This window comes from Crotalus tigris, unplaced genomic scaffold, assembly GCF_016545835.1.
Source record: "Crotalus tigris isolate CLP2741 ecotype Arizona unplaced genomic scaffold, ASM1654583v1 scf7180000017903.3850313, whole genome shotgun sequence".
Classification (NCBI taxonomy): Eukaryota; Metazoa; Chordata; class Lepidosauria; order Squamata; family Viperidae; genus Crotalus; species Crotalus tigris.
In genome coordinates, this window is record NW_024096713.1 from 1,780,528 (window position 1) to 1,804,006 (window position 23,479).

At 35.2% G+C, this 23,479-nt stretch overlaps 1 protein-coding gene across 6 annotated transcripts in view; it reads right to left on the bottom strand.

The window, feature by feature from the left end:
- CCDC88A (coiled-coil domain containing 88A) overlaps window positions 1–23,479 on the bottom strand; it is a 108,185-nt gene that overhangs the window by 29,066 nt on the left and 55,640 nt on the right. For all 6 annotated transcript variants that reach the window (XM_039344352.1, XM_039344351.1, XM_039344349.1 and 3 more), the window contains exons 17-25: window positions 22,585–22,726; window positions 21,396–21,572; window positions 19,139–19,300; window positions 15,524–15,801; window positions 15,231–15,374; window positions 13,886–14,072; window positions 9,057–9,202; window positions 3,076–3,168; window positions 2,078–2,292 (exon numbers count right to left, since the gene is read on the bottom strand). In XM_039344352.1, coding sequence (XP_039200286.1) covers window positions 2,078–2,292; window positions 3,076–3,168; window positions 9,057–9,202; window positions 13,886–14,072; window positions 15,231–15,374; window positions 15,524–15,801; window positions 19,139–19,300; window positions 21,396–21,572; window positions 22,585–22,726 — 1,544 coding nt within the window. The remainder of the gene's footprint in view (window positions 1–2,077; window positions 2,293–3,075; window positions 3,169–9,056; window positions 9,203–13,885; window positions 14,073–15,230; window positions 15,375–15,523; window positions 15,802–19,138; window positions 19,301–21,395; window positions 21,573–22,584; window positions 22,727–23,479) is intronic.

Here is a 23,479-nt window from a genome sequence, read left to right on the forward strand (position 1 = left end):
GAAGAACTACTTTGCTGATAGTTCTGGATCTCTTGTCAGCTTTCAATAGCATTAAGTAAATATTTGAAGGAGAACTGAAATTGGATATACAATTTAGTAGTGGTTCCTTCCTGTTTTTCCAGATGCTATCAGAAAGTGATACTATGAGATTTTGCTTGACCTTTTTGGAATTATCCTTTATAATACCACAAAGTTCTATCTTCTCCCTATCTTATTTAATATGAAGCACTGAGAAGAAACATGTATAGTTTGGAGCTAGATCTCATAAATGTGCAGATAACAGACAGCCAACTTGTTTGGATTACAAGTTTGGATTGCAGTTCTCCAAGGTGTAAGAAACAGAATGGGAGAAAACAAAGTGGGATTCAGTACAGACAAGATGGAATTTGTATTGATTCTAAGAACTGGAAATCACAAGTCAGCTGCTATACAGCAGTAAAAACTGATAATCTGTAATGGTGAAGCTGACAAAGAGCCTATCTCATCCATTCTACAAATTATATCAATGGAGAGGTAAAAAGTGAAAACAATTCACTTAAATCTATATTATAGATATATTGTACTTCATAGAGAATACATTCAGTCAAGCAGTACATAAAAATGTAGGTCAGAATGTAACTGTAAATCACAAGCTATCTATTATAAACTTCAGTTTTGCTGAGATGCACAGAGTGAACAGAAGCTTCAGTGCTTGTTATCTGAAACACCTAAAATGATACCAAACTGTCATTAATATAAAACTATAAAACTTAACAACATTTTTGTTCATTTTAAAACAAAACATTATTTAAAATGTTTGTATAAAATATAAAAATTAAAAGGTAGGCACTACATTTACAACTTTTGGCAATAGGTAAAAATTTTAAGCTATTTGTCTTATGAAATATATATTGTATTTTTTTAATTTATGAGTGAAAAAAATGCTTTTATTAATTAAATCAACAAACTAATATCAAGAATTCAGCATTCCAACAATGGGTATACATTGTTTTGATATAGTTCAAATAGCTTGAGAACAGAATTCTGAACAGTGACCATGAAAGTGTAATGCTCATAGATTGGGTTGTGAAAATAAACAATAAGCATTCTGCAAATTTATACAGCCCACTAAGTTTACTATTTAAGGTCTTAACATTGCTAAGTCTGAATTTCCTTACTTTGGGGTTTGTGTTCTAAACAGATCCCATTTGCTACTAATACAGTATAACTTAAGATCAATCAAAATTGGCCAGTGTTGCTACTGAGCATATTGTTGTTTTGATGGCAGAGCACAATTAAAATATATAAGCAAAATGAATATTAATATGCCAATTGCTTGTTTCCCTAAGTTTACATAATAAGCACGGATGATGGCTATTCTTTAATTGAAGGCTAGAATGGTGTTGTGCTTAACATATTGGACTAGAAATCGGGAGAGACAAGTTGTAGTCCACCCATAGCCTGGAAACCTTTGGACCAGTTGTTTTTTTCAGTCCAACTACCTCACAGGGTAGTTGTATGGAAAAACAAGAGATGGAACCATTATGTACATTGCCATGAGCTCCTGAATGAAAGATGGCATATATGTGTAATAGGTATATAAATACATTCCTCGTCAATATGCAGCTGAGCTTTACATATAATATATGTGAACCAATACACCATCTCTTCCATGCAATGTTGGAGGCAGGGTTGCACTTTATTAACTTCATCACATGGCAGGTTGGTAATGGACATGCAGACAAATCGGATCAGCTCTATAACTAAATAAAAGATGTTCATAAGGAAGCATTTTACAGAAAAATCACATGATAAAAATGTTGTGAGTGAATGAAAAAAACAATATATAAAAAAAAAATTCGGGTAAAGGAAGTACAAATTTCACCAGCCAACTCTAACCCATTTGTTAATTTCATTTTCAATAGTGAAGCCCTGAAAGACATTTAGGAGTATACTCTGCTGTAGAGGTTGCTTCTCCACTATCATAATAAGTACTGCATTAGAATACTTTAAATGCAGTTTCCTCCCCCCAATAGATTTTGAACTGGAAACATTACAGCAAATACTACTCCCTATTTAAATTTTAAAAATTACTCACTGCTGCTTTTTTTAGTTCCCACTGTCTGGCCATCTTCAAGTGAATTTGAGCCCACAGAGGAACTATCTTGACTATCTTGATGTGGCAGCTGAAGAAATCCTTCACTAGATTCTGAGCGGGTTGGTGTTAGAGTCAGAGATTTGAGGCGTTCTCGGTTGACATCTTTCTTTGATTTTATCAATTTCCTCATTTTCAGAGTAATCCAGTTGCCTCTCCTTTTGAAAAACAAAAAGAATGTGAAAAGAGAAACCAGTCAACTAAAACTGAAATGCTATTCAGCTGATGAAATGCTGAAGATGGGACATGAGCATGCAGCAACAGCCCTTAAGTAACATACTATTATTTTGAAAGCCAATTAGCTCTGACTGACTTATTTAATGATACTGTATGTTCCTGAGCAGTGACTTCCTTTTTTTTTTTTAAGTTGGCAAGGAATTTAAGCCAAATGATGTTTCCAAATTCAGAAGAATTCTAACATTGACAACATTAACTCCTTCCAATTACTATTCTTGAAGAAAAAAATCAAAATATTCCACTTGAAGAAAGACTTTTGCTTTCATGGCGAGGGAACTACAGAAGCATTAAACCATGTTTGTTATATTGCCTTTATTACAAAGGTTGTTACAGGTAATAACTTCCCATATGAATACTTTTAACCATATGAATATTGTCCAATTAATGTGATTTTATTTCTGGTTCTGAATGAGGCATTTTATAATTTTACATTGTACTTGACATACATAGTACTTTAACCACATCATTTTTATAACACTTTATTTTTATTATGATTTTTAATTTGCTGTCTCAGTTTGTGGTCTTCTGTTCTGAATGGATAAATAACCAAAATAAATTGATTGACTGACTGATGAAAAAGAATGCTAAATTTAGAATTTGTTAACATTCAAAAATAAAATTGCTTTTCTCTGGTCGTGTGACTACAACTTAAACAATTCTCAACAGGAAGAAAACAATGTCCTTTAACTTAGCGGTCACATTACCTTCTAGGGGGAGATGGTTCATAGAATTTATACTGATCCATAATCTTTTCTTCTAATTTTTCTTTTTGTCTTCTCAATTCATTCAACTTGTCACTATAAAAAATACATTTCAGAAGGACATATTTCTACAAAATTGCTTTTCCTTTTAATTTTGTATCTAAATATCTTAATACCTTTTCATTACAGGTCTCACTTTATAATTAATTGTGAAATTATTTTTTAAACAGTACATGATTGATCCAGATTACTTCCATGAAGATTTTGCATTATAGAAATATATTTCTGCAAAAGGAAATTGTAATCAGGAGCTTTTATGCTTTTATATTAACTTTTATGTTTTTACTGTAAACTGCCCAAAATCACCTACTGAGATGGGCAGGATAGAAATGTTTTATTTCTATAAATATTAATGGATTAAATATATCAAGAAAAAGAGTTTAGATGTTTAACAATTTAAGGAAATTGGATGTAGATGTGATGTATCTTTAGGAAGTTTACATAAAATAGGATTATAGAAAATTACTAGAGAAAGTAAAATTTAGAAACATTATACACAATATTAGCATAAAACAAGAAAGGAAGAATTATTATATATGTCAAAGAAAAATAAAATTAAATATACTTGGATGAAAAGGGGTGAATTTTAATGTTGGAAATAGTATTAGAGTAAAAATAGTATATGCACTAAATAATATGAGAATATTTGTATGATCACCATGCTTAGATGGAATTCCGGTCGAGTCTTATAAAAAATATGAGTGTTACTACAATGAATAATGTTGGATTCCTAGTAAGTAGTAGAATATGAAAGAAGGAAAATGTAAATAAGAAACAATGAGGCAATAAGGACAAATATTTCAAAGAAGAAAGAGGGGGGAAATGTAAAGAATAGAAGAGTACTGTTACAAACTGCTGTTAACAAAAAAGGATATATTACATGTGTATGTATGTAATGTTTGTTGTGTTTTGTTTTGTTGGTCTAAAATAATAATAATAATAATAATAATAATAATAATAATAATACCCCCAGTGAGGCACTACCTTGACGTGGTTGTGGGGCTTGTGTACTCTGAGGAAGATGAGAGCTATGCCAGAGGTTCAACCATACTGGACAGGTCTCATCAGAGGAGTCAGACAAAGAGTGTCTCTCCCATAAAAAATATGGTGAGACGTAAATTTCAGAATGCCATACCGGCTCGGACGTCGCCCGGGTTAACAAGGTCCGCACTAGATATTGGAGTTCCTGGATATCTGGTGAAAAATGGGTTACAGGACTCAGGACTGTTGGCTGAGCAACCAGGGCCAGCAGCTGCAGAACTACTGGAAGAAAAGGTGTTTACCCGTCGCAGATACACAGTGATGGAAAACAAAGAAATAATGATCTGTTACTACAGATCAAGTCCAACAAGAAGAGGATATCTAAAACGAATGCACCAGTTCTGGAAAGAACAACATCCAGAATCAGAAATAACAGAACAGAGACTAGCAGATCAACGCCGATTTATAACACGAAATAAAGTATTCACAGAAACAGAATTGGACGAACTGCAAAGGTTTACCCAGGGCAAAGAAATCAAAGCCTTACCAGAAGTAATTCAGAATGTAGAGGCAAACCAGGGGGAGTTGGCAGTGAAGGAATCCAGCAGAGATATACAACTGTTCTCATTTGGAAACCAGGCACCTCTTCCTCAGGAAGAACAAAACCCTCTAACTAAAGAAATAAAAGAATTGAAACAAAGAATAACTGAGCATCTAGAACAGCACAAAAACAACAGAATAAGGCTGCCTGCATTGAAGCTTGTTCCAAAGAAACAGCTAGCACAAGCATTAAAAGATGCAAATACTGCAATAGCAAGTATAAGCACCAATTCACTGCAAGAAACAAACCAACTAATGTACAGCACAGCTGCAGTTATAACAGAATACCTGGGATGCAAAATCAACAAAAAGAAAAACAAACAAACAGTGCACCACAAAAATGGAAGGTTAGACTAGAAAATAAGATCAGCAAGTTAAGATCACATGCAAGCAAGCTAGAACAGATGAAAGAAAAGAAGCTGAAGAACAAGAAGACCAAAGAATACCTAATCAAGAAATACCACTTAGAAACAAGGAAGATCAAGGAAGCACTGGAAATAATAAAGCAACAAATAACAGCTATAGCCAGGAAAATCAGTAGATATGAAGCTCGAATTGCAAACTATAGGCAGAACCTCCAATTTCAATCCAATCAGAAACGTTTCTACCAATCCATCAATGGAGAAACTGCAAGGAATCAGTCAGTACCTGACAAGGAAGAAACAGTGCAATTCTGGAAGCAGATATGGGATAACCCAAAGAAATACAACAAGGATGCAGCTTGGTTAAAAGAGGTGGATGCAAATAAAACAGAAGTTGAAATGAAAGAACTAGTAATAACAACAAAAATGGTAGAAAAAAGAGCAAAGAAAATCAAAAATTGGTCAGCACCAGGTGAAGATGAACTGCATGGGTTTTGGTTGAAACATCTAACTGTTATACACCCACTCATTGCCAAGCAGTTCAACAATATACTACAAGGAGGAGAAATTGAAAAGTGGCTAACAACTGGGAAAACCTACCTAATAATGAAAAATCCAGCAAAAGGGGCAACACCAGGTAACTACAGGCCAATTACCTGCTTACCAACAACTTTCAAATTACTAACTGGTGTGGTAGCTGATGCAGTACAACAGCATCTAGTTGAAAACAATCTCTTTCCACCTGAGCAGAAAGGAAACCGCCCCAATAGCAGAGGAACAAAAGATCAACTCCTAATAGACAAAATGGTCTTGGAAAACTGCAAGAGAAGGAAGACCAACCTGAATGTGGCATGGATTGACTACAAAAAGGCATTTGACTCTCTGCCACATGATTGGATAATCAAGTGCCTAGAAATAACAGGAGTAAGTAGAAACATCAGAAAATTTGTGCAAAAATCGATGGCACAATGGAAGACACAGTTGCAGATCAATGGTGAAAAGCTGGGAGAGGTTAATATCAAGAGAGGAATATTTCAAGGAGATTCATTATTACCATTACTATTTGTTATTGCACTGTTTCCTCTGTCAACAATACTGAATAACTCAGGACATGGCTATCAAACATCAAAAACATCTGCTAGACTATCCCACCTCCTTTACATGGATGATCTGAAGCTGTATGGAAAAACATCATCTGAAATAGAATCGCTGCTCAACACTGTCCGTATATATAGCCAAGATATTGTAATGGAGTTTGGCTTGGACAAATGTGCCACACTTACTATCAAACAAGGAAAAAAAGTGAAAACTGAAGGAATCAAGATGCCCCACGAAAATAACATTAAGAGTCTGGATGAGGAAGAATACTACAAATACTTGGGTATCCTTCAAGCTGACAACATCAAGCACACTGAAGTCAAGAAAAAGATTAGAGGTGAATACATCAAGAGAGTGAAGAAGATCTTAAAATCCAAACTCAATGGAGGAAATACCATAAAGGCAATCAACACCTGGGCAATCCCAGTCATTAGGTACACAGCTGGAATAGTGGACTGGACTCAAGCAGAACTAAAAGCAATGGATAGGCAGACCAGAAAAATAATGACAATGAATCATGCCCTTCATCCACGCAGTGACATTGATAGACTTTATCTACCAAGGCAAATAGGTGGGCGTGGAATGCTACAAGTACATCAGATGGTTGAAGAAGAAAAAATGGCTTTGGAAGAATATCTGAAGAACAATTATGAAGATGCACTGAAATTAGTATATCAGGAAGGCTTACTAACTACTGGAGAGACCAAACTGGCCTACAAGAAAGACCAAATGAAGAACAGAATAGAGGCATGGGAAGACAAAGCACTACATGGCCAATACATGAAAAAAATAGCTGGGAAAGCAGATAATAATAAAACCTGGCAATGGCTAAGAGCAGGAAAATTGAAGAAAGAGACCGAGGGACTAATTCTGGCTGCACAAGACCAAGCCTTAAGGACAAATGCATACAAAGTCAAAATTGAGAAGACAGCAACAGACAGTAAGTGCCGCCTATGCAAAGAAGCTGAAGAAACAGTGGACCACTTGGTAAGCTGTTGCAAGAAGATTGCACAGACTGATTACAAGCAGCGGCATGACAAAGTAGCAACAATGGTGCATTGGAAGATCTGCAAAAAATATCATTTGCCTGTAAGCAAAAACTGGTGGGATCATAAAATAGAGAAAGTCATAGAAAATGATAAAATTAAACTGCTCTGGGACTTCAGAATTCAAACAGACAAGCACCTGCAACATAACACCCCAGACTTAACAATTGTCGATAAGAAAGACAAAAAAGTCTGGATAGTGGACGTGGCAGTGCCTGGAGATAGCAGAATAGAAGAGAAAGAACTGGAGAAGATAACAAAATACAAAGACCTACAAATAGAAATAGAAAGACTGTGGCAAAAGCAAGCAAGGGTAGTACCAATAGTCATAGGCTCCTTGGGTGCAATCCCAAAACAACTGGAGCACCACTTGAACACCATTGGCATTGACAAATTCGCTATTAGTCAATTGCAAAAGGCGGCCTTATTAGGAACTGCTTCCATCCTGCGACGATATCTGTAATACCATCAAACATCCACATCTGCCTATCCCAGGTCCTGGGTAAGGACTCGATAGGTAGACAAAATGCCAAATCCAGTCTGAACATCTGGCTGACTGTGCGATGATCGATAATAATAATAAAAAGATATGTGATAGTAGGCAGGCAGGCAGACAGACAATAGCATCAGGCTAGAAATCAGGAAACCCTGAGATCTAGTCCCACTTTAGACAGGAAAATCAGCTGAGTGACTTTGGGACAGTCATTCTCTCACAGCCCAACTTACTTCACAGGATTGTTGTTGTGTGGAAAATAGAAAAGAAGGGGGTATATGGTGGGTTTGCCACCCCTGAGTTATTTATAAAAACAATAAAGACAGGATAAAAAAACCTAAATCTAAAAATAATGAACCCACAATATGTTCTGTGAAAATATCTCCAGTATAGAGCATGGATTTTTCCTATTACAACTGTGTGTGTGTGAGTGTGCGTGTGTTTGTCTGTGTGAGTTTGTGCCTGTGTTTTAACAAAGCAGTAACTCAGCCCCCAAAATTAAATCACTTTTTCAAATGGTAATTTTTAAAACATATATTGTTCAAAAATTGAGATTATCATGTTTTACATTGACAATTTCCCTTTGAAAATAATATTGTAAATTTCAAAAATTGGGATTACTCTTTTTCAAAGTAAATATATGTTTATCTCACAATTCTTATACTTTCCCCCATGGTTCTGTTTTAGTTTGTACACTTCTCTCTTCAGTATCAAAGGGCATATCTTATTTTGACTAAGAAGACACCTTCAACTACAATTCCCTTTTGCACAAAAACTGCATCTCCAGTCATGGATGATAGATGCTAATAACGAATGGGGTTGGCATGAAAATTCTCTCTAATTCAGAAGTATTTTATTATGCAGTTACTGGACTATAGTAGTCATTAAGTAATCACAGCAATATTCAGATTACATTTGAATGGTATATGCAAACATTAAATATTTAAAACATATTGCTTTAAAACAGTCATTTTATATCATTTACATCTTTAGTCAAATAAATGGAAAAGATTTATTTTAAAGAATCTTATTATTCCTTATTAATAAAAAACATCAGGGGCAGAAAAGTTCACACCTACTGCTTCAACAGATTGCTTATAACTTGTCATTTAGAAATCTGTCAATTTCTTTAATTGCTTACACAGAATCTGAGTAAGACTCATTCAGATTAATTCAACACTGAATATGCTTTCATAGTAAACATGAGTGACTAAAATCTGATTAGGTGTTAAACATTTTTCATCAGTTCTTAAGAAAATGTCCCAATAACATTTTCATGATTTTTATTTAACAATTCAATGGCAGCTATGATTTTGTAGCTGGCTTTCCTGAATTGATACCCACATATATTGTCTTTGCTCAACATGGAAGAGATCTTTGCTTTCCATATTCTGTTCCAAAAGTGTTCTGTTTTGTAGCATTAAAGTCTGTATTTGGTCCAGTAGATGTCTGTTTTCTTCTTCTAAGTTCCCTTTTAGTTGGCTAAGCAGCTGTCAAAATGTCCAAACATAACATTTAGTGCAAATAGTGAGCCAATTTTATTTATACAGTGCAATTAACTAAGACAACTAATTAATAACACAAGCTAGCCCTAGAAAATACATTATTTTCAGTTGCTTTTCTTTTAACTAAAAACACTCTGCTGGTACTCTTTAAGTTTTATTATATTTTTGGCTATCAGTAAATATATCTAGAATTATAGCCAATGGGAATGGTATATGACAAATTTCTTTTTGGGAATATTTCAGGGCATTTGTCAGATTTTTGCCTCTCTTTTACACACAACATGAAACAATGATTATTCAACATGAAGGTTTCTTATTTTTAGGGATAACAGAAGAATCTAAGAATGCTAACCCATTCCGTTGTCCTAGAAAGAATAGATTGTAAATTGAGTAAACCGAGAACTCAGTTCTGCATTTAAATTTAATTTCATTCATATATTGATCAACTATTGCTATAGTGATTAACTATCAACTATCGTGAAATAGTAATATCACTTTACAATGCCTTGGTAAGGCCACATTTGGAATACTGCATCCTGTTTTGGTCACCACGATGTAAAGAAGATGTTGAGACTCTAGAAAGAGTACAGAGAAGAGCCACAAAGGTGATTAGGGGACTGGAGGCTAAAACATATAAGGAACGGTTGCTGGAACTGGGTATGTCTAGTTTAATGAAGAGAAGGACGAGGGGAGACATGATAGCAGTTTTCCAATATCTCAGGGGCTGCCACAAAGAAGAGGGAGTCGAGCTATTCTCCAAAGCACCTGCAGGCAGGACAAGAAGCAACGGATGGAAACCAACCAAAGAGAGAAGCAATCTAGAACTAAGGAGAAATTTCCTGACAGTTAGAACAATTAATCAGTGGAACAACCTGCCTCCAGAAACGGTGAATGCTCCAACACTGGAAGTTTTTAAGAAGAGACTGGACAGCCATTTGTCTGAAATGGTATAGGATATCCTGCCTGAGCAGGGGGTTGGTCCCTTCCAACTTTGTTTTTAAATTATTATTATTATTATTATTATTATTATTATTATTAATAATATTATTATAATATAAGAGAGACTTCCGGTGGCGTTTGCCACGCCGATGGCAGCTTTCTTCTAGCCGCCTGCCCTGGGATCACGTAAAAGTCTGCGGAGACAGCGAAAATCAGCTGTTCCACAGCTTAAAACCTCTTTCCTTGGGAGAAGAGGAAGAGGAGAGCTTCTTGGGTAAAGTTAGAGCTCCCCTGGATCCCCATAATTTCAGGGAGGTCGGAGGGTAAGAGCTCCCTTGGAGCCCAAGTTTAACTCCGCATTCCAGGTCGTCTTTGTTCCGAAATTTAGGAACAAAACTAGATGCCGCTTCCACATCTGTTTTTTAAAGTGAGCTTGTGAGTATTTAGAACACTGGTTCTCAACCTTTTTAATGCCGTGACCCCCAACTGGTCGTAAGTCAAAGACTACCCAACCGGTCGTAAGTCAAGGACTTTCCCTGCCCAGGAGCGCCATGCATGATGGTGCCGCCCTCTGCGCCGGCCAAGGCGTAGCTTACAACCACTGTTGTAAGGGATTGGACTATGTCCCCGTATATGTTCCTACCCAACTGGAGAAACTTGTCTGTTAAGACCTGATAAACTGTCAGTAAATTCATGTAAATACTCATATTATCAGATTTCTTTCATCAAAAGCACAGAGATGTTGACCTTTTGAATAAAGGGCATCTACTGATGGCTGTCTAATAAAGTATGATAAGCAACTGTAAAAAAAATAATAACTCTATGGAAAGACCACTGGATTAATATTATGAAACAAACAGTAATTAGAAGACTTATATTGAAAAGTGATTCTTTTGAAGATTTGCAGGTGCTACATTGCTATCCCTATACATCCCAAAGAATCTTTTAGGAATTGAATTCAAAGAAGTTTAAAGCCCTAACAGCAAATTCAGATCTGATTTGTTTTTAGCACCATTTCTTTTCTCCAAAGAGAGTAGTATCAAGTCCTTTATGCTAAATGGATGACAGATGAAAGGCTCTTTCTCATAGTCACATCAATTTATTTCCTTCTTACAACTGAATTGGGGGAAAAATATGTTGGCATAAATTGTTGGCTGCCCCTGCAGCCCATTTTCATTGCATCTCAACAGCCTCCCTATACTATACGTTGCCTTCACAGGAGTTAACAGTTAGTTGGTTTCAGGGCTAGGTGGACTTCATGCTTTTTTTGCCTGTCAATCTATCCTGGGCTAAAAGCTTCTGCCCACCTAGTAGTTCGAAAACATGCAAATGCAAGAAGATTAATAGGTATCACTTCGGTGAGAAGGTAACAGCATTCAGTGTACCTTTGGCCTATAGCCAGGCTGGCCACATGACCAGGGAAATTGTCTTCGGACAAGGGTGGCTCCCTCAGCCAAAAAACAGAGATGAGCACCATGCCCTAGAGTCAGAGAGGACTGATAGGGAAGCCCTTACCTTTAGTTTCAGGGCAGTGATTGATGGATTCCCTGGCAAGAGTCTATATCATTTTACATTTGCTCATGTTGAATCTGCTATTTTTACACCTAGTATCCTAATCCCCTTGGACTTTTTCTTGGTCCCTTATGTTATTAACTGTGATCAGCAAACTTGCTCATTCCAATTATCACATCAAATTCTAGATCATTTATAAATGTTAAAATATACCAGTCCTAATAGAGATTCTTGGGGGACCCTACTAGTTATAACCCTCTATGTAAGGCATGTTCATTTATTCCTACTTTTTATTCATTACGCTTTAGCCAACTACTTATTCACAAGAGAATCAGCCCTTTTATTCTGTTGCTGTTAAACTTACTGAGAAATCTTTGATGAGGCACTTTATCAAAAGCTTTTCAGAAATCTGACTAATGAGGTCTATTGGTTTGCTCTTATTCACATATTTATTAACATCCTCAAATTCTCTGCTAAATTAGACAAGATCTTCCCTTAAAGAAACCATGTCAAGTATCCTTAAATAAAGCCTATGCCTTCCAACTCTACCTGTCTAATTGGTCCTGGACATGGAATAGGTAACATTTCAAAGAAAGCTACTCTGGTGGTTCTGGCTTCCAGCTTAGCCATCTGAATTTAATTTCTAGGACCTCCCAACTATATTTAAGAAAGCCATTAGTGCCCACAACAATCGCCTGATAGATTGCTAGCAATATCTAACAATCTATCTAGACAGTGCATAGTACTTGTAACCTTCATACAGGCAGACAAATCACCATGCAGTCAGCAGCAGACACCAGGTAGTCACCACCAGACACCCAGCCATTTAAATTCCTAATGATCAAATCATCTGCCACCAGAAACTTCATTACCCAAGGAGAATTCTCAATGCAAGAGGAAACCTGTTCGGATTTTAAGGAATGGGTTTCTTCTAAGGGAGAACTTCCCTCTTCCTTAGACTGATGTCTTCCTTCCCCAGGACCCTCGTTCTCTGAAACAGCCAAGAAGCTGTCACCCCGTGAATAAGATTTTTGTTACCTCTCTGAGCCCTTTACTTGCATCTCTCCCTCTTCCACTGTTCCAGTAGAACTACATTTCTCTCAGGGGAATTGTTTCCTGAACACCAAGAGCTGTTTGCACTGAACACTCTTCCAGTAATTCCTATTTAACATTTTCTGCTTCTCCTCTGCTCTTAGTCTTGTTTCAACAGTTGTGGATTCAAACTTTCACTTTTATTTTTTTAGCCTTAATTTTAATTATTTACCGAGTATTTCTTCATAGAACTAACAATCTCCTAGCAGGCAGACATTCTGGTCAGAGAAAAAGAGTCTTGGTGTAATTATGTTCACCCTACTGCAACTGAGATGGAAGAAGAATCAGAGAATACATGCTTTTTGTTTTTGTTTATCAAACATTGCTTGTTTTTTGGCTATACCTATCATGACATCCATTTTATCCTCCTAAACACAGGAAAAAAGGTACAAAGCTGAGGAAAAAGTAAAAGACAGAAAAGAGTGGAAAATGGCCAGAAATTACTATACCGAGTTGAAAGTTTTAATATCAAATTATCTGCAACTTTTCTGGAGATGAATGAATTAATAAATCCATCATTAGATGCATTCTCAAACTAAGGAAACTTCTTAACTCTTTATGTAAAACATAAACCCAATATTTGATTCAATAAAGGAAAATTTATTAAAGTTATTTATGGTTTTTAATATCTTGTTAAAAATATACAAAAACAGTATTTTTTTTTTAAAAAAAAATAAAAATTATAATGGCACCATGAGATAAATTCTGTGACTGGAAATCTCTTTTACAAATAAGTCCTATCTTTGATGCTGGGCTTTGGCAAGGTGAATGGGAAAGTTTTGTTATTTCATGCCAGACAGGCCACCATCACATTCTGTTCTAACTTGTTCCCAAACCTTCAGAGCAGTGACCAGATAAAATATTAAAAAACAGCCATCAAAAATACTCTTCTACCAACAGAATCAGACTAAAATCAGCCCCTAACGAAGTTCCAAACTATTCCCACTAATGTCTTCTTGAAACCCAGGTTAGAATAAATTAAGGCCAAAGAATTTAGAGACCATATTTAAAAATATGTTAAATTATAAAATTTGTAATTCTAATTTATTTATAAATGCATATAAATATACCATATATTTAATTACACTATAATAAAGCATTGTAAGGATAGTATAAACTGATTACCTCGCACTGATTATTTAATTTTGTGTGAGTAATGTCCAGTTGTTGATATTGTTCTTTAAGTTTAGAAAATTCAGCCTCCAATTTTGTTTGCTCTAGTTTAGAACTGTTTAATAAAGTTTTTAAATTCTTGTGATCAACCTGAAGAACTTCATTCTCTTTCAAAAGTTGTATGTATGTATGATTTAATCTGTAATTAATAATGATAAAAATGAAATAACAATATTACCATAAAATTTGCTTTCACAAAGTGTCTGTAAACATTGGTGTTTATATATCTTAAGTTTATTATTTTTATAAATAATTCAAGGCAGCAAGTACACCTAATATTACTTCCTCTGATTTTCCCTATAAAAACAACCCTATGAGGTATCAATGAAGGAGAATATTAGGATTGAAATGAGAGATCCTTGGTGCTCTCTGATGATGTTACCTAGTTAGGGTAATGAAACATCTGCAAGAAAACAAGCAAGTTCAGAGAGCACCATGGACCCCTGTGAGGTATGCATGTAGTATTGTTCTTAACAACAAAAACAAAGCATGAGTACCAATGCTACAACCTTTTTTGTATAGTATTTTCCTCATATCTAAGATGAATTTCTATGAATATATTAGAGATGGATTGCAATGTTCTTAAAATAGCTCAGATTTTAACAATGCTTTTGCACTGTGCTGAGTAAAATCCAATACCGCACCAATGGAAATGTCCTGTTTTTTCTCCTTTTCCATTCCCCTTTATTCCTCAAAACTCTTTCACTGATTTTAAAAACGTCAGAACAGATTTTAATATATAGACTTGATTTCAAGGCAAGGGAAGGTTATCTTTCTACTGGTTTTGCCAATGGAAGCAATTACATCAACTGAAAGACTTTACTGTATTTCAGTTATGATCATGGTCAATTTCAATATCTATAATACAATATATATACAGAGCCTAAGGTAGTCCTCTACTTAACAACCTGGAGAAGCCTGTAAAGTACTTCTGACTGTCATAGAATGATGTGCCTCCATTCCCCAGTAATGTACTTCATTTCAGGCACCTTGCAAATAGCTCACCTTTATAACTGCTTGCAATATCCTATGGTCATGTGACTGTGATTTGCAACTTTACTGATTTCTGGCATTTTTTGCCAGTTTCTGCCAAGAAACATTCATTCATAGTGGGCTTACACTTATGATTGCAGCGCTCACTTAATGACCACAGACATTGCCCTAACAATCATCACAAAAAAGGTTGTAAAGTAAGGCCAATCTCAGCTTATAATTGTAATAACTTACACTTGAAAATCTGGTACCAATTTCAGATATAACTCAAGGACTACTTTAATTCATTAGTATTGTTTCTCACCTATCATTTTCTTCACAAAGCTTTTTGTATTCCACTGCTACCATTTCATGTTTCTTGTTTTGCTGAAGCATTTTCTCTTGCTCCACTTTGAGGCCTTTTTCCAATTCCTCTAGTTGTACTTTTTGCTGAAGTAATTCACTGTATCTGTCAGGTGAATATAAAATTATAAGAAGTATTCTCAAATATAAATTGTAAAAATAATTAAGAAACTATATTTTACTTTTTTATTAAACTGTTTATTAAACCATTCTATGGCTTTCCTAATTTAGCTAGATTTAGCACAATGTAATTACCTGTCTTCTAAATCCTTATATTCTACCTCAAGATTCTTATGTACAGATTTAAGGTTTCCATGCTTAGAAATGAGAGACTCATATTCAGCTGCTTGCCGCTCATGAAGTTGTTCCAATTTTTCATGATCTTTGATTAGAGAATCATAAAATGACTTCAAGTCTTCCCGTTCCTTTATTATAGATTCATTTTCATTTTCTAAGGTTGATTGTTGAATCAATAACTGTGCATTCTGGTTCATAAGTGATGTGCTTTGGGAATTAATTGTTGAATTCTCCACCTACAATGAAAAAAATTAGTAATTAGCCAATGTATAACGGGCTCCTTTTAATGTATGAAAAAAATATTTTTCGTTGCCATCTTCTTTCAGCTACAGGTAGTCCTTGACTTACAACAGTTCATTTAATAACCATTCAAAGTTACAACGGCCTCGTGAACTAACACCACACCGGAAGTCAGCATGCCTTGATGCTTGTTATGGATGGCTCATCTGAGTTTTCATGTTTCATAATAGACATCTGAACTGATGGTTGAACCACGCTCCATGAGCTTCACTAGCAGTACTCCTTTGATATCTTCACATTTGGCGGGATTTTCTATGGACCACTTCCGGTGTGGTGTTGGTTTACTAATGCTCGCCCACACACTGCTAGACACACCCAAGAACTTCTGAAGCAATTCTGTTGGGATGTTTTTGATCACTCCCCCCAGATTTGGCACCAAGCAACTACTACTAAGGAATTTCAAATCTTATAAGACATTATGACAAGTGCCTTAATTTGAATGACAATTATGTCAAAAAGTAATGTAATGTTGTAGTTTTCTAATGGGTATAATAAAAGTTCTGTATCTGTAAGTGTCTGTCATTGATAACCAAATGGAGGTTTATTTCTGAATTGCCCTCGTAGCTTACTTGCAGTTTCTTTCTCTCAAATCAGTATGTTCTGAAAGGGGGAAAAAAAGAAGAAACCACAGGTTAGACTTCTGCTTTTGCACCCGTAGCACATGGCCGTGCGAGAATGGACCTCCACTCTCCACGGCTAATTTTAAAGAGGTGACCGTGAAGGAGGGGCGCCCCGTTGATGATGAAGTGACGGTGGTCACTTCGTTTGGTTCGAGGGAAGTTTTCCGAACCCGACAGGAGAAAGGCTAGTGTGAGATTAGCATCTGGCCCAAGCTACTTGCAGCCGAAGTCCCAGAGCACGAACCTGAACATCGGTGAACAGCATGCTTGGAATTGGTGAGAGTACTGATCTTCTTTCTTCTATCTACTAATTGAATTCTTAAGAAAGATCCCCAAAGCAAGAAAACCTCCGGAAGTGAAGGGAGGGGACTATATCCCCATTCCCTTATACACGGAAGCGGCAAATTAATATTAAGGAGGAAAGAGATATACTAAAATTTGATTTAAAATACTACAGTCTGGACAAATCTAGGAACTAAGAAACTGTCAAGATTATACCCTAAAGAGTTTTTGATGGAATTATAAAAATATACAACAAAAATAACTTTTTGATTGAAAAAAAACTGAAAAAAGAAATAACTGCTAACATGTAGTGAAGAATCAGAGCATAGAACACTAACAATAATGACTCAGAAATTGGCAGAATGCCTAGAAATAAAGAAAAAGCTGTTCCTTTGAATTGCAAATAACCTTGAAGACAGCTGGGAACAAAGGAAGAACCAGCTATAAGATTAAAAAGTGTCTGAAAGGGAAAAAAAAAGACCTGGACTATTGCTTAAATCTAAGAACTGTTTATGGAAAAGAAAAACCTTGGCTTTTGGCTAATCTTTTAGAGGAGAATTTACAGGAAGGATTTAAAGTGGCTTAACACACTGAACTGTAATTTTGACTGACTGATAAATTGACTTTTGAATTAAAACATTGATGAAAGATTAATTGAAGGGGAGACATGGACATCACATACATATCAAAAAATGACAGGATGACACAGTCAACATTTTCTCCTGAAAGATTTAGCCTGGAAAATCAAGAGCCTCCAGAAGTAATATTTCAAGGCAAGATAAATACTTTCCAGGAGGAAATATATGTAATGTTACGACAAATACAAATGACAATAGACTCAAATCACAAGGAAATTCAAAACAACTTTTATGATTTAAATAAGCATATTTCCAATCTAAATCTACAATTAAAAAACACCCAGGAAATAACAATGAATGAACAAATAAATCAGATAACAGACTACAAATTAGAACAATATGATCAAATTGATAAAATAACAAATGAAAATAATTACAATTTAACACAAACAGGAAAAAATCTACAAGGTTCTGATACAACAAGAAAAGAGGACTATAGAATTACCAGGAGAACCATCAAAGTATTCATCTTACTTACTTCATCTTTTGTATTCCCAATAACATTTGTAAAAACACAGGAACTGCCGGGTAAGTGGATTACATCAACCTGGAACACTACTCAGCAAAAGAGACAGATACAAGAGATTTGACTTGCCATACCAGATGGACTCAAATACTTTGGCCGCCTAATGAGAAGGAAGGACTTACTGGAGAAGAGCCTAATTCTGGGAAAGATTGAGGGCAACAGAAGAAAGGGACAACAGAGAATGAGGTGGCTGGATGGAGTCATTGAAGCAGTAGGCGTGAGTTTAAATGGACTCCAGAAGATGGAAGAGGACAGAAAGGCCTGGAGGAATGTTGTCCATGGGGTCGCGATGGGTCGGACATGACTTCGCAACTAACAACAACAAGAACAACCGGATGGACTATTACGTGAAAAAACATTTATTTGAATATGGCTAAAAAAATAGAGAACTTTGAACATAATGGGGCCCTATAACAAGAGGGATAAGAGATTTAAGTAATATAGTATGTTCAATAATATATGAAATGTAAAAATAGTAGGTTGATGTAACTTTTATTAATATAAGTGAAAAGAATGTTATATTTAGATACTATAAGATAGATAAAAAGTATAGTATTTTTATAATGCATGACATAAAATATTGGGATGATGTACTTAAATGGGAAAATTTGGACAGTTAGATGACTAACGTATGAAGAAATTATGGCTGGTAAGAATTGGATTGAATATAAGGGAAATTAAGTGCAAACAAAAATTACGAAAATAAGATGCATGCTGAACTAATGAAATGATGGTTATAAGAATAATATAAGCTAGAAAAAATGTCATACATAATTATTACTATTTGTATAAATACAAAACATGTCTATATCTGATCATTTATATATTGAAAATATTAAGAATTATATTTTGGTTAAGGTTGAAAGAAAATATAAATGGGAAAAGAGAAGATCAAAGAAATATATCATTAATTAATATACTAATTATGGAATTATCAAACTTAATCATTATTGATTGTTGATTATTATTGTCTTTTTTTCTTGTTAAAATATAAACCAAGACAACCCGCTGTACACCAGGCACTGATAGGTCAGCACAGGATAATGCGTGCTGAGTTTAACACTGATCACATGACTGAGGTCATAAACAGATTGTAAAGTTTTTTTTCAGCACCACTGTAACTTTGGTCCCTGAACGAATGATCAGTAAGCAAGGACTACCTGTAAGTTATGAATGTGGAGAAAATATTTATATATGAAAACAGAACCTGAAGTTTTGCATTTTGAGTTTGCAGGGTTGTATTTTGCTCCTGTAAGGAAACAGTCTGTCTTTGAAGTGCTAAAATCTGAGCTTGCAAATTATTATTCTGCGTCTCAAGTTGCTTTAGTTGAGTTTTCAGGGCTTGCTTTTCTGCCTGCAGAGTTGCATTCTTTAGAAATAAAAAAAATACATATTAAATGCATGTACCTCTTCAATAAAACAAAAAAAAATCAATATTTTTAAAATTCTGTATCCAACATTAAAAAATGTCCGAACTTTCAAAAGCAGTAAGTTAAGATCACAAATTATAAGCATAACTTAAAAATAGATAATATTTAAGTTAAAATCCCACATTTCAAGCTGAAACTATAGAGACATATTTAAACAACACTATATCAGAGGTCCCCAACATTTTGGGCACCAGGGACTGGTTATGTGGAGAGGGGATTTTCCACGACCGGAGGGGGTGTGTTTTTGTGTGCTGCCTGAATCCTGTGGATGGGGCTTTGTTTGTTTGTGCAGACCGGTTGCTGGCATGCTGCAGCCCGGCACCGGTCCATAGACCAGGGGTTGGGGACCCCTGCAATGTATGACTAAGGGACAGTGATTAGGGAATCAGGGTAGAAACAGGGAAATCGTGAGTTCTAGGCACACAGCCATTGAGTGACCTTGAACTATCACTTTCTCTCAACCCAGGAAGGAGGGACTGGCAAACCACTTCTGAAAACTTTTGCCAGAAAACTGCAGGGACTTGTTCGGGCAGTCTCTGAAAATCAGACACAACTGAATGGATGGGAACTAATCAAGGAGAGAACCAACCTAGAACTAAGGAGAAATTTCCTGATAGTTAGAATAATTAATCAGTGGAATGATTTGCCTCCAGAAATTGTGAGTGCCCCAACACTGGAGGTTTTTAAGAGACTGGACAACAATTTGTCTGAAATAGTATAGAGTTTCGTGCTTGGGCAGAAGACTTCCATGGTGCCTTCCAACTCTATTATTCTGTTATTCTAGAAAAAAAAAGAGTGCAGAAATGTTGTCAAGGCTGGAACTGTGACCAGCCTGTTACAGCCTTGGCAACAGTTCTGCAGTCTTTTTTTCTGGCCAGCACAGCTTCTCTCGATCAGAGCAAGCTGAAGAGATCATATGCTCCATAAGACTGCTTCTCACTCATGAGTGGGAGATGAGGAAAGGAACATCAGGCTTGCAGCCTCAGTGGAGCCTTTAATTGGCACTGGGTCTAAACAAATCCCACTTTCTAAAGCACTTTGGACTACAATTATTTAAAGGCTATAAATGATCTTTGAAACATTTTTATTAGACCATTTGGTAAACATTCCTATGGCAAGTGGTGTGACTAACAGAAAAAAAAGGAACACGAATTTAAAAATTAATTTGCAGCATAAAGCAAAATTAACAGTTGGGATTAAAAAAGTTTTTAAATGGACAAAGGGAATAGAAATGTTTTGATGGACTTTGTTTATACAGTATTAAGTTCCTCTGAATTAATTAAATACTACATACTTCCATGGAGAAGTGTTTTGTTTGGATTCTTCAAGGAAAATGATTGATAGGCTCTAAAAGAGTCCTTGGAGAATCCGAAGACAAAAAAGGGTCATGTGAAGGGGCACAGACTGCAGAATTCTGAAGAAGAAGAAGAAAAATTCTCCTTTTTTATATTTTTTTTCATTTTGAACTATAAACTATGATAAAGATAGCTACAACTAGAAAAATAGTAGCTAAAGAAGGGAAGGAAAAAATTGTTGATTGACCAATCTGCTGAGATAACACCTGAGAATTTACAAAGAATGTTTGAGAAATGGGAAAGATTGTCACAGCCTCAACAGCAGCTGTAACACAGAGGAAAGACTGAATTTGGAAGAAAAAAATTCAGAGGAATACATACTGCTTGTACAGTAGTCAAGAGGAAAGTGAAGGAACAGGAAGGAACCATGCTTGGGGCATGCACACAACAGGCCTGTGACTAACTAAAAACAAATTAAATAAAGCCCACACAGCTCTAAAAGATTCTAACATGTTGTCTGTACAAACATATCACCAGTGTTAAGATCCACAACAACCATGCAATGTTTAACACAGTGTTTCTCAACCTTGACAATTTTAAGGCATGTGGACCTCAACTCCCAGAATTCCACAGCCAGCATTGCTGCCTGTGGAATTCTGGGAGTTGAAGTCCACATGCCTTAAAATTGTCAAGGTTGAGAAACACTGCCAGTTTCTAGTAAAACAAATGAAATACTTACATTTCTTTCAACTTCAATTAATCTGTCTTTAACCTTCAAAAGTTCTCTAGTAGTTTCCTGATTCTCTCTTTCCCATTTAGTGACAGGCTGACTTTCTTCATCAAGTTTTGAAGAATAACTCTGTACCATTTTCTCCTCCTCTTGTCTTTGCTTGAGGGCTTCATAATTCTTTTTCACCTAAAGATAAATTAGTTCAAATTTTAATATACAAATTATTTATTACATTTCTACTCTATTTTCCCTCAAAAATATATACATTTTAACTTCATAAAAACCAGTTGGAGGTTAGGTTGTAAGTAAACTGATTGAATGGAGACCTGAACCTAGGTCTCCCAGTTCTAGTCAAATAATCTGATCATTATTAAAGACCATTATTTATTTCTATAACAGCCTCTTTTGCTATGAACTGCAAAAATAAGCAGGATAAAATGCAAATAACAACCTGATCTCAAGATCTGTCACATTATTATAGAAATGTGGAGGATAACATTGAACACTTCTTGTCATTATTTATTGTTGTCATGTTTAGCCCATATCAAGATTTTTTTCTAATGAATGCATTGTTAATTATTCCATTATTTCATTTATGATTCATCAAGGATCATACAGACCAATACATGTTCAGACTACATGCTATACCATTTGGAGTGCGCCTTACTGAACAGAGATAGAATTCAGTTTCCAAGCACTCAAAAGAATTATACATCTAAATATTCTTATGACTTAATAACTTTTAAACTATATTTTAAAATTTAAATGATCTTATTTTTTTTGTATAAAATTCAAGAGTCAATATTAATAAAAATAGAAATAGTATGATGCAAAATTTAATACTGCCAATTATTTTTAGAGTAATTGGGAGCCAGCCAGCCAGAATAAATCAAGTAGAGTGAAACTCTTGCAAGAGAGGCAGAAAGAGTATAGTGAAAGGAATTCTGGTGAGCTAAGGCCTAACAGCTATTCCCCCACTTTCCTATTTTGAAAAAAGGAACAGTTTAACAGTGGAAAAGTGCAAGTTGTGGAAAACTATACTTTAACAATGCTTTTGCTTTCAAATTAGCAGTGTTTGTAAACAGTAAATATTTTTAACTTATAGATTTGCAGTTTAATAAATGTAAACTTTTTATGAACTTAAAAATAAGTTGCAGTTACTACATCACAAGAGAGATGGGAACAAGTTTTAACTTACTATCTTAAGCTCTTGACGCAACTGTCGATTTAGATTAGTCGATTCTTCTAATCGTGCTTCCAAGGCAGCAATTTTTTCTTCTTTTATTTCAAGTGATTTCTTCAGGGTGGACTCTAACCTTGACTCCAAAAGTTTGTACTTACTGTTTAATGAAACAATTTTAATGACGTTGTCATTATCAGTAATTCACTTTAAATAAATCATAACCTTTATTTCAACTTAATGAATCTGAAATTGCTAAACTGACAGTTTTGGAATATTTATATGAGAAAAAAAAAACACTGTTCCCAGATGTCAAGAGTGTGCATGTGTTCAAAGCTTGACCTGAATCTATTAGGGCCAAGAATTTTTTAGTCATAATCCCAGTGTTACAGAAATATGAATACCTATTTTCATATTTCAATATTTCTTCCACAGTGACTCTGTTTTTAGTCTGTTCTGGTTTTAATATTGTTGGCCTTTTTTGTATTATATTTTGTATTACAGTTTGATTACTGTATTTTGTTTCATTTTAAAGGCAACAATTGTTTCATGATCTCAAACATTGTATTTATTTGATTTTGATTTGATTGCTTTGTATCTGGCAGTTGTAAACTGTGGATCATGGCTTTGTAGGGAGCATTGCAATATATAAACATAAATAATAGAACATATATATTTGTTGATATATATATATCAACACACACGCACTAGAAATAAAAATGGATACATTGTAAAAATGCAACGATGCTAGAAATGTGTTATCTACCATAAAACTATTTAAATGTTAATAAACTGTTTTCTAGTAGCCTAAATCAGGAGTCCCCAACCTATGGTCCATGACCTGGTACTGGGCCGCAGGAATAGCTGGTGAGGCCCCCTCACTTGTGATAGCACTGCCGCGTGGGTGCTACTA